The sequence below is a fragment of the Agelaius phoeniceus genome, chromosome 3 (genome assembly GCF_051311805.1).
Source record: "Agelaius phoeniceus isolate bAgePho1 chromosome 3, bAgePho1.hap1, whole genome shotgun sequence".
In the NCBI taxonomy this organism is placed as follows: domain Eukaryota; kingdom Metazoa; phylum Chordata; class Aves; order Passeriformes; family Icteridae; genus Agelaius; species Agelaius phoeniceus.
Genome location: NC_135267.1, coordinates 1,788,354 through 1,800,970, shown reverse-complemented (window position 1 = coordinate 1,800,970; position 12,617 = coordinate 1,788,354). Strand labels below are relative to the sequence as shown.

General features: G+C 51.5%; 1 protein-coding gene across 1 annotated transcript in view; it reads right to left on the bottom strand.

Moving 5' to 3' along the window:
- LOC129134553 (L-gulonolactone oxidase-like) overlaps positions 1 to 12,617 on the bottom strand; it is an 83,048-nt gene that overhangs the window by 18,463 nt on the left and 51,968 nt on the right. Inside the window, exons 8-9 of the mRNA XM_077176371.1 lie at positions 5,247 to 5,396; positions 51 to 215 (exon numbers count right to left, since the gene is read on the bottom strand). Coding sequence (XP_077032486.1) covers positions 51 to 215; positions 5,247 to 5,396 — 315 coding nt within the window. The remainder of the gene's footprint in view (positions 1 to 50; positions 216 to 5,246; positions 5,397 to 12,617) is intronic.

Below are 12,617 nucleotides of genomic sequence, written 5' to 3'. Positions count from 1 at the left end.
CAATTCCCCAATTCCCGGAGCGGATCCCGGGTTTGGATTTCCCGTCCCACCTGTACATGATGACGTTGATGTAGCAGGAGTCGCGCTGGAAGCAGGGGCTGAGCGGGATCCGGTCGCGGCGGCAGAAGCGGATCTCCACCGGGAAATGCGCGCCCAGGCCCGGCTCCGCCGCCAGCGCCGCCCGCAGCTCCAGCAGCGCCGCCCGCGCACGACCGCTGACCAAAAACAGAGAGAGAAATGGGAAATGGGATCGGGAATGCCGGAAACGCGCGGGGAGAGCGGCACGGGATGGGCTGGGAATGGGCTGGGAATGGGCTGGGAATGGGCTGGGAATGGTCAGGAATGGTCTGGGATCTGGAGGGATCTCCAGCCCATGGAATTCCAGGTTTTCCTGGGAATGGTCGGGAATGGTGGGGAATGGTCAGGAATGGCCTGGGATCTGCAGGGATCTCCAGCCCATGGAATTCTGGGAGTGTTCTGGGAATGGTTGGGAATGGGCTGAAATGGGTTGGGAATGGTCGGGAATGGTCTGGGAATGGTTGGGAATGGTCTGAAATGGTCGGGAATGTTCTGGAATGTTCTTCATGTGGGATCACACAGGGGATCCGGGGTCTGGGACAGGATGGGTTTGGGATCCTGGGCTTGGGACCTGCAGGGATCCCCAGCCCATGGAATTCCTGGTTTTCCTGGGAATGGTCAGGAGTGGTCGGGAATGGTCGGGGAAGGGTCTGGAACGCTCTGGAATGTTCTGGAATGTTCTTCACATGGGATCACAGGGGATCTGGGGTTTAGGATGGGGTTGGGATCTGGAGGGATCTCCAGCCCATGGAATTCTGGGAATGGTCCGGAATGGTCTGGAATGGTCTGGAATGTGGGGGGACACACAGTGGATCTGGGGTTTGGAGCGGGATGGGCTTGGGACCTGCAGGGATCTGCGTTCTAAAGAATTCCAGGTTTTCCTGGGAATGGCCTGGGAATGGTCGGGAATGGTTCAGGAATGTTCTGGAATGTGGGATCACAGGGGATCCGGGATTTAGGATGAGGATGTGATCTAGGGGGATCTCCAGCCCGTGGAATTCTGGGAATGTTCTGGACTGGTCTGGACTGGTCTGGACTGGTCTGGAATGTGGGATCACAGGGATCTGGGGTTTGGGATGGGGTTGGGATCCTGGGCTTGGGATCTGCAGGGATCTCCAGCCCATGGAATTCCTGGTTTTCCTGGGAATGGTCGAGGAATGGTCGGGAATGGTCAGGAATGGGCTGGGAATGGGCTGGGAATGGGCTGGGAATGGTCGGGAACGTTCTGGGATGTTCTTCCCATGGGATCACTCGGGGGATCTGGGGTTTGGAGCGGGATGGGTTTGGGATCCTGGGCTTGGGATCTGCAGGGATCCCCATGGAAATCATCCCGGTGGGAATGGTGAACCCGATCCATGATCCAGGGATCATGGAATTCCCACAGGAATTCACCACCGGGATCAGGGAATTCCCATGGGAATGGGCCCAGTCCTGGACTGGGATCTGGGAATTCCCATGGAAAAGCACTGGGATTTGGGAATTCCATGGGAATGGAGTGGGATCTGGGAATTCCCAAGGAAAAGGACCAGGATTTGGGAATTACATGGGCATGGCCCAGTCCTGGGATTCCATGGGCATGGCCCAGTCCTGGACTGGGATCAGGGGATTCCCATAGGAATGGACTGGAATTTGGGAATTCCCATGGGATTGAACCGGGATCTGGGGATGGGTTACATGGGCACGGCCCAGTCCTGGACTGGAATTTGGGAATTCCCGTGGAAAAGGGCCGGGATCAGGGAATTACATGGGCACGGCCCAGTCCTGGACTGGGATTTGGGAATTCCCATGGGATTGAACCCGGATTTGGGAATTCCCGTGGGATTGAACCGGGATTTGGGGATTACATGGGCACGGCCCAGTCCTGGACTGGGATCTGGGAATTCCCATGGAAAAGCACCAGGATTTGGGAATTCCATGGGCACGGCCCAGTCCTGGACTGGGATCAGGGATTTCCCGTGGGATTGAACCCGGATTAGGGAATTCCCATGGAAAAGGGCCAGGATCAGGGAATTCCCGTGGAAAAGGGCCGGGATCAGGGAATTCCCGTGGGATTGAACCGGGATTTGGGGATTACATGGAAACGGCCCAGTCCTGGACTGGGATCAGGGAATTCCCATGGAAAAGGGCTGGGATTTGGGAATTACATGGGCACGGCCCAGTCCTGGACTGGGATCAGGGAATTCCCATGGAAAAGGGCCGGGATTTGGGAATTACATGGGCACGGCCCAGTCCTGGACTGGGATCAGGGAATTCCCATGGGATTGAACCGGGATCAGGGAATTCCCGTGGGATTGAACCGGGATTTGGGGATGGGTTACATGGGCACGGCCCAGTCCTGGACTGGATTTTGGGAATTCCCATGGAAAAGGGCCGGGATCAGGGAATTACATGGGCACGGCCCAGTCCTGGACTGGGATCAGGGAATTCCCATGGAAAAGGGCCGGGATTTTGGGAATTCCCATGGAAAAGGGCCGGGATCAGGGGATTACATGGGCACGGCCCAGTCCTGGACTGGAATTTGGGAATTCCCGTGGGATTGAACCGGGATCTGGGAATTCCCATGGGAATGAACCAGGATTTGGGGATGGATTACATGGGCACGGCCCAGTCCTGGACTGGATTTTGGGAATTCCTGTGGGATTGAACCAGGATTTGGGGATTACATGGAAACGGCCCAGTCCTGGACTGGGATCAGGGAATTCCCATGGGAAAAGGGAGCAGGATCCAGGAATGATGGGAATTACATGGGAATGGACTGGGATTTGGGAATTCCCATGGAAAAGGGCCGGGATTTGGGAATTCCCGTGGGGATGAACCAGGATTTGGGAATTAAATGGGAATGGGCCCAGTCCTGGACTGGGATCATGGAACTCCCATGGGAATGAACCGGGATCGGAGAATTAAATGGGAATGGGCCCAGTCCTGGACTGGGATCTGGGAATTCCCATGGAAAAGGGCTGGGATCTGGGAATTCCCGTGGGATTGAACCGGGATTAAGGAATTCCATGGGAACGGCCCAGTCCTGAACTGGAATTTGGGAATTCCCGTGGGAATGAACCCGGATTTGGGAATTCCCGTGGGAATGAACCGGGATCAGGGAATTACATGGGGACGGCCCAGTCCTGGACTGGAATTTGGGAATTCCCATGGAAAAGGGCTGGGATCAGGGGATTCCATGGGCACGGCCCAGTCCTGGACTGGGATCAGGGAATTCCCGTGGGATTGAACCCGGATTAGGGAATTACATGGGAACGACCCAGTCCTGGACTGGGATGTGGGAATTCCCATGGGAATGGACTGGGATCAGGGAATTCCCATGGAAAAGGGCCGGGATTTGGGGATGGATTCCATGGGAACGGCCCAGTCCTGGACTGGGATCAGGGAATTTCCATGGGAATTGACTGGGATCTGGGAATTCCCAAGAGAATGGGCCCGGTCCTGGACTGGAATTTGGGAATTCCCATGGAAAAGGACCAGGATTTGGGGATGGGTTACATGGGCACGGCCCAGTCCTGGACTGGGATCTGGGAATTCCCGTGGGATTGAACCGGGATTTGGGAATTCCATAGGGATGGCCCAGTCCTGAACTGGATTTTGGGAATTCCCGTGGAAAAGGGCCGGGATCAGGGAATTCCCATGGGATTGAACCGGGATTTGGGGATGGATTACATGGGCACGGCCCAGTCCTGGACTGGGATCTGGGAATTCCCGTGGGATTGAACCGGGATCAGGGAATTCCCATGGGAACGGCTCAGTCCTGAACTGGAATTTGGGAATTCCCGTGGAAAAGGGCCAGGATTTGGGGATTACATGGGAATGTCCAAATCCCAGACTGGGATCATGGAATTCCCATGGGAATGAACCAGGATTTGGGGATGGATTACATGGGGACGGCCCAGTCCTGGACTGGAATTTGGGAATTCCCATGGAAAAGGAGAAGGATCTGGGAATTATGGGAATTGCATGGGAATGGACCCAGATCCGGGAATTTCCATGGGAGTGGCCCAATCCTGGACTGGGATCCGGGAATTCCCATGGGGATGAACCAGGATTTGGGAATTAAATGGGAATGGGCCCAATCCTGGATTGGGATCATGGAATTCCCTTGGGAATGAACTGGGATCTGAGAATTAAATGGGAATGGGCCCAGTCCTCGACTGGAATTTGGGAATTCCCATGGGAATGAACCAGGATTCAGGAATTCCATGGGGATGGCCCAGTCCTGGACTGGGATCAGGGAATTCCCATGGAAAAGGACTGAGATTAGGGGATTACATGGGAATGGCCCAGTCCTGAACTGGAATTTGGGAATTCCTGTGGAAAAGGGCCGGGATTTGGGAATTCCCATAGGATTGGACCGGGATTTGGGGATTACATGGGCACGGCCCAGTCCTGGACTGGGATCTGGGAATTCCCAAGGAAAAGGGCCAGGATTTGGGGATTACATGGGAATGTCCAAATCCCAGACTGGGATCAGGGAATTCCCGTGGGATTGAACCGGGATCATGGAATTCCCATGGAAAAGGGCTGGGATCAGGGGATGGATTACATGGGCACGGCCCAGTCCTGGACTGGGATCTGGGGATTCCCATGGAAAAGGGCCGGGATCAGGGATTTCCCGTGGGATTGAACCCGGATTAGGGAATTCCCATGGAAAAGGGCCGGGATCAGGGAATTCCCATGGATAAGGGCCGGGATTTGGGAATTACATGGGAATGGCCCAGTCCTGGACTGGGATCATGGAACTCCCATGGGAATGAACCGGGATCTGAGAATTAAATGGGAATGGGCCCAGTCCTGGACTGGGATTTGGGAATTCCCGTGGAAAAGGGCCAGGATTTGGGGATTACATGGGAATGTCCAAATCCCAGACTGGGATCATGGAATTCCCATGGGAATGAACCAGGATTTGGGGATGGATTACATGGGGACGGCCAAGTCCTGGACTGGAATTTGGGAATTCCCGTGGGATTGAACCCGGATTAGGGAATTACATGGGCACGGCCCAGTCCTGGACTGGAATTTGGGAATTCCCATGGGATTGAACCGGGATCAGGGGATGGGTTACATGGGCACGGCCCAGTCCTGGACTGGAATTTGGGAATTCCTGTGGGAATGAACCAGGATCAGGAAATTCCCATGGAAAAGGGCCGGGATGTGGGGATTACATGGGCACGGCCCAGTCCTGGACGTGCTGGCGGAAGCGGCACTCGTAGTTGAGGATGCGGTGGCTGCGGCCGACGCTCTCCTGGCGGGAGCTGAACAGGAGCCGGAAGAAAACGCGGTTGATCCAAACCACCAGGCCCGGGAAAAAGGTGCTGCAATAAAAGGGGGGGAAAAAATAACCAAAAAAATGGGAATTTAGCCCTAAAAAAATGGGAATTCAGCCCCCAAAATGAGGGAATTCAGCCCCCCATAAAATGGGAATTCAGCCCCCAAAAACGGGAATTCAGCCTCAAAAAATCAGGAATTCAGCCCCCCAAAAAATGGGAATTCAGTCCTCCAAAAAAGGGGAATTCCTTCCCAAAAAAAGGGGAATTCAGCCCTAAAAAAATCCCGGGAATTCAGCACCCACAAAAATGGGAATGCAGCCCCCCCAAAAACCCGGGAATTCCTTCCCAAAAAAATGGGAATTCAGCCCCTAAAAAAAACCCTTGGAATTCAGCCCCGGAAAAAAACCCGAAAATTCAGCCCCCAAAAATGGGAATTCCTTCCCCAAAAAACCAGGATTTCAGCCCCCAGAAAACTAGGATTTCAGCCCCCCCAAAATGGGAATTCAGCCCCCAAAAAAACCCGGGAATTCAGCCCCCCAAAAAAGGGGAATTCAGCCCCCAAGAAAATGGGAATTCAGCCCCCCAAAAAATAGGAATTCAACCCCCAAAAAAACAGGAATTCAGCCCTAAAAAAACAGGAATTCCTTCCCAAAAAAATAGGAATTCATCACCCAAGAAAATGGGAATTCCTTCCCCCAAAAAAACAGGAATTCAGCCCTAAAAAACCCCTGGGAATTCAGGCCCCAAAAAACCCCAGGAATTCCTTCCCAAAAAAATGGGAATTCAGCCCCCTTAAAAAAGGGAATTCCTTCCCAAAAAATGGGAATTCAGCCCCCAGAAAAACAGGAATTCCTTCCCAAAAAATGGGAATTCAGCCCCCCAAAAAGACAGGAATTCAGCCCCCAAAAAAACGGGAATTCAGCCCCCAAAAAAACAGGAATTCCTTCCCAAAAAATGGGAATTCCTTCCCAAAAAAACCTTGGAATTCAGCCCCCCAAAAAATGGGAATTCAGCCCCCCAAAAAAGGGGAATTCCTTCCCAAAAACCGAGAATTCAGCCCTAAAAACCCTGGGAATTCAGCCCCCAAGAAAATGGGAATTCAGCCCCCCAAAATGGGAATTCCTTTCCAAAAAATGGGAATTCAGCCCCCCAAAAAGGGGAATTCCTTCAAAAAACCGGGAATTCCATCCCAAAAAAATGGGAATTCAGCCCCCAAAAAAACGGGAATTCAGCCCCCAAAAAAATGGGAATTCCTTCCCAAAAAACCTTGGAATTCAGGCCCCAAAAACATCTGGGAATTCAGTCCTAAAAAAACCCTGGGAATTCAGCCCCCCAAAAAATGGGAATCCAGCCCTAAAAAAATGAAAAAAAACGGGAATTCAGCCCCCCAAAAATGGGAATTCCTTCCCAAAAAAACGGGAATTCAGCCCCCAGGAAAAGGGGAATTCAGCCCCCCCAAAAAATGGGAGTTTAGCCCCCAAAAAACGGGAATTCCTTCCCAAAAAAAATGGGAATTCCTTCCCAAAAAAACGGGAATGCAGCCCCCCCAGAAAAATGGGAATTCCTTCCCCAAAAAAAAAGGGAATTCAGCCCCCCCAAAAATGGGAATTCAGCCCCCAAAAAATGGGAATTCAGTCTCCAAAAAAATGGGAATTCCTTCCCAAAAACGGGAATTCAGCCCCCAAAAACCAGGAATTCCTTCCCAAAAAAACCAGGAATTCAGCCCCCAGGAAAACGGGAATTCAGCCTCCAAAAAACTCCAAGAATTCAGCCCTAAAAAAACCGAGAATTCCTTCCCAAAAAAACCAGGAATTCAGTCCCCCCAAAAAATGGGAATTCCTTCCCAAAAAAATGGGAATTCAGCCTTAAAAATTATGGGAATTCAGCCCCCAAAAAAATGGGAATTCAGCCCCCAAAATGAGGGAATTCAGCCCCCCAAAAATGGGAATTCCTTCCCAAAAACCCAGGAATTCAGCCCCCCAAAAAATGGGAATTCAGCCCTAAAAAAACGAGAATTCCTTCCCAAAAAACCGGGAATTCAGCCCCCCCAAAAAAATAGGAATTCATCACCCAAGAAAATGGGAATTCCTTCCCAAAAAAAGGAGAATTCAGCCCTCCCCCCAAAAAATGGGAATTCAGCCCTAAAAAACCCCGGGAATTTCTTCCCAAAAAAACGGGAATTCAGCCCCTAAAAAAATGGGAATTCCTTCCCAAAAAACCCAGAAATTCAGCCCTAAGAAAACAGGAATTCCTTCCCAAAAAAACCCCGGGAATTCAGCCCCCAGAAAAATGGGAATTCCTTCCCAAAAAAACGGGAATTCAACCCTAAAAAAAACCCCGGGAATTCAGCCCCCCCAAAAATAGGAATTCAATCCCCAAAAAACCAGGAATTCCTTCCCAAAACAACCTTGGAATTCAGCCCCCAAAAAATGGGAATTCAGCCCCCCGAGAAACGGGAATTCCTTCCCAAAAAAAATGGGAATTCAGCCCTAAAAAACCTGGGAATTTACACCCCCCACCCCAAAAAAAACGGGAATTCCTTCCCAAAAACCGTCAATTCAGTCCCCCCCCCCAAAAAAGGGAATTTAGCTCTAAAAAAACGGGAATTCAGCCCCCAAAAAACCGGGAATTCCTTCCCAAAAAAATGGGAATTCAGCCCCCAAAAACCCAGGAATTCAGCCCCCAAAAACATCTGGGAATTCAGCCCTAAAAAAAACCTGGGAATTCAGCCCCCAAAAAAATGGGAATTCCTTCCCAAAAAACCTGGGAATTCAGCCCCCAAGAAAATGGGAATTCGGGCGCCTAGAAACGGGAATTCCTTCCCAAAAAACCGGAAATTCAGCTCCCCAAAAAAACAGGAATTAAACCCCCAAAAAATGGGAATTCCTTCCCAAAAAAAAAGGGAATTCAGCCCCCAAGAAAATGGGAATTCAGCCCCTCAAAATATGGGAATTCCTTCCCAAAACATCCTGCAAAAAAACCTGGGAATTCTTTCCCTAAAAGTCCCCCCCGAGGGGCAGGGAAAGGATCAGGGGATGCTGGGGGGGTTTGGGAATTCTGGGATTTGGGATTTTTGGGATTTGGGGTTTGGGATTTTTGGGATTTGGAATTTGGGTTTTGGAGTTTGGGATTCCTGGGATTTTTGGGGTTTGGGGGGTGGCATTTGGGATTTTTGGGATTTGGGATTTTTGGGATTTTTGGGATTTGGAATTTGGGATTTGAGGAGTTTGGGATTCTTGGGATTTTTGGGATTTGGGGTGCAGGATTTGGGATTTTTGGGATTTGGGGTTTGGGGTTTGGGAATTCTGGGATTTGGGGTTTGGGATTTTTGGGATTTGGAATTTGGGGAGTTTGGGATTCTTGGGATTTTTGGGATTTGGGGGCTGGGATTTGGAGTTTGGGGTTTGGGATTTTTGGGATTTGGAATTTGGGGTTTGGAGTTTGGGATTTGGAATTTGAGGAGTTTGGGATTCTTGAGATTTTTGGGATTTGGGGTGCAGGATTTGGGATTTTTGGGATTTGGGATTTGGAATTTGGGAAGTTTGGGATTCCTGGGATTTTTGGGATTTGGGGGCTGGGATTTGGGGTGCGGGATTTGGGATTTTGGGGATTTGGGATTTGGGCTTTTTGGGATTTAGACTTTGGGATTTGGAATTTGAGGAGTTTGGGATTCTTGGGATTTTTGGGATTTTGGGGTGCAGGATTTGGGATTTTTGGGATTTGGGGGCTGGGATTTGGGGTTTGGGATTTTGGGAATTCGGGGAGTTTGGGATTCCTGGGATTTTTGGGATTTGGGGGCTGGAATTTGGGATGCAGGATTTGGGATTTTTGGGATTTGGAAGTTGGGGAGTTTGGGATTCTTGGGATTTTTGGGATTTGGAAATTTGGGGTTGGGGTTTGGGATTTTTGGGATTTGGAATTTGGGGAGTTTGGGATTCCTGGGATTTTTGGGATTTTCGGGCTGGGATTTGGGGTGCAGGATTTGGGGTTTTTGGGAATTCCCTGGGAATTCGGGGACTCCAGTTTTCTTTTCCATCCCCAAATCCCATAAAAAATCCCTGGGGATGGATCCCGGAATCCCCAACACCTCCCCCTATTCCAGGCTGGGAAATTCCCTGGATTTGGCTTTTCCAGCCCCAAAAATTTCCCACGAATTCATCAAATTTGGGAATCGGGAAAATTCCTGGATTTGGCTTTTCCAGCCCCAAAAATTTCCACGAATTCATCAAATTTGGGACTTGGGAAAATTCCCTGGATTTGGGTTTTTTCCCAGCTGGAAAAATTCCAGGATTTCTGTGGACGCCAGGGGGCAGCAGAGCCCGAGCCGGGAACGCCCTCCCTGGGAAAGCTGCAATTCCCAGAATTCCCCCTTTGCCGGGAATGGGAACGCTCCCGAAAAAATCCCGAAAGATCCCAGCAAAAGGCGGGGGGGGAATGGGGATAAAAGTGGGATGGGAAAATCCCAATCCTGATCCCGATCCCAATCCCGACCCCGATCCTGATCCCAGCACTGATCCCAACCCCGATCCCAGTCCCAATCCTGATCCCAATCCTGATCCTGATCCTGATCCCGATCCCAATTCCAATCCTGATCTTGATTCCAATCCCGATCTCGATCTTGATCCTGATCCCAGCACTGATCCCAACTCTGATCCCGATCCCAACCCTGATCCTGACCCCAATCCCCATGAGCCCAACCCAATCCTCATCCCAATCCCAAACCCAGTCCTGATACTGATCCCAATTCCCAATCCCAATTCCGATCCCAATCCCAATCTGGATCCCAATCCTGACCCCAATGATCCCAATCCTGATCCCAATCCCATTCCCCTTCCTGATCCCATTCCTGATCCCAATCCCAATAATGAACTTGAACCCAATCCCAATCCCGATCCCAATCCCAATCCGAATCCCAATCCTGATCCCAATGATCACAGCCCCCATCCCAATCCTGACCCCAATTCTGATCCCCACCCTGATCCCAATGATCCCAATCCTGCTCCACATCCCAATCCCAACCCCCATCCTGATACTAATCCCGATCCTGATCCCAATCCCAAAACTGATCCTGACCCCAATCCCAATCCCGATCCCACCAATCCCCATCCCAATCCCGATCTGATCCCAATCCCAATCCCAATGCTCCCAATGCTGATCTCATTCCCAATCCCACTCTTGATCCCCATCCCAATCCCACTCTTGATCCCCATCCCAATCCCCATCCCGATCCTAATCCCAGTCCTGATCCCAACCTCAATCCCGATCCCAATCCCAATCCCGATCCCGACCCCAATCCGAATCCCAATCCTGATCCCAATGATCCCAGCCCCCATCCCGATCCTGACCCCAATGATCCCAACCCCAATCCCGGTACTAATCCCAACACTGATCCCAACCCTAATCCTGATCCCAATCCTGATCCCCACCCCGATCCCAATGAGCCCAATCCCAAACCCAATCCTGATCCTCATCCCGATCCTGATCCCAATCCCAAAACTGATCCCAACCCCAATCCCCATCCCCATTCCGACTGTGGTCCTGATCCCGACCCCGATCCCGATCCTGATCCTGACCCCGATCTTGATCCTGATCCCGATCCCAATCCCGTTCCCCTTCCTGATCCCATTCCTGATTCCAACCCCGATCATGATCCCAATCCCGATCCCAATAGTGAACTTGAACCCAACCCCAATCCCAATCCCGATCCTGATCCCGATCCCAATCGCGATCCTGACCCCAATGATCCCAATCCAGATCCTGACCCCAATGATCCCAATCTAGATCCCAATCCCAATCCTGACCCCGATCCCGATCCCAGTCCCAATCCTGATCCTGATCCCAATCCCAATCCTGATCCCCGCCCCGACCCCGATCCCAATGATCCCAATCCTGATCCCAACCCCAATCCCAATGAGCCCAACGATCCCAATCCTGATCCTCATCCCAATCCCAACCCCAATCCTGATACTGATCCCGATCCTGATCTCAATCCCAAAACTGATCCCGACCCCAATCCCCATCCCAATCCTGACCCCAATTCCAATCTGATCCCATCATTCCCAATCCCAATCCCGATCCTGATCCCAACCCCGATCCCAATGCTCCCAATGCTGATCTCATTCCCAATCCCACTCTTGATCCCCATCCCGGTCCTAATCCCAGTCCTGATCCCAACCTCGATGCCAACCCCAAACCCAATCCCAATCCCGATCCTGATCCAAATGGCAAACCTGATCCCAATGATCCCAACCCCAATCCCAATCCTGACCCCAATGATCCCAATCCCGGTACTAATCCCAACCGCGATCCCAACCCTGATCCTGATCCCAATCCTGATCCCAACCCCGACCCCGATCCCACTGATCCCAATCCTGATCCCAACCCCAATCCCAATGAGCCCAATCCCAATCCTGATCCTCATCCCAACCCCAATCCTGATACTAATCCCGATCCTGATCCCAATCCCAAAACTGATCCCATCCTCATCCCAATCCCAGTCCTGATCCTGACCCCGATCTTGATCCCAATCCCAGTCCCAGTCCCAATCCCAATCCCAATCCCGTTCCCCTTCCTGATCCCATTCCTGATTCCAACCCTGATCATGATCCCCAATCCCAATCTCAATCCCGATCTTGATGCCAACCCCAATCCCGACCCCAATCCCAGTCCGGATCTGGATCCCAATCCCAACCCCAATCCCAGTCCGGATCTGGATCCCAATCCCGACCCCAATCCCAATTCCAAACCCAACCCCAACCCCAATCCCGATCTCAATCCTGATCCCTGCCCCGACCCTGATCCCAATGATCCCACTGATCCAAATGATCCCAATCCTGATCCCATTCACAATCCCCATCCCGATCCTAATCCCAGACCTGATCCCAACCTCGATGCCAACCCCAAACCCAAACCCAATCCCAATCCTGATCCCAAACCCAATCCCAACCCCAATCCCAATGATCCCAATGATCCCAATCCCAATGATCCCAATGATCCCAATCCTGATCCCATTCCCATTCCCAATCCCAATCCCAGACCTGATCCCAACCTCGATGCCAACCCCAAACCCAATCCCAAACTCGATGCCAAACCCAATCCCGGTCCCAATCCTGATCCTGACCCCGATCTTGATTCTGATCCCAACCCCAATCCCCAATCCCAATGATCCCAATGCTGATCCCAATGATCCCAATGATCCCAATGCTGATCCCATTCCCAATCCCAATCCCAAACCCCAATCCCCATCCCAAACCCAATCCCAATCCC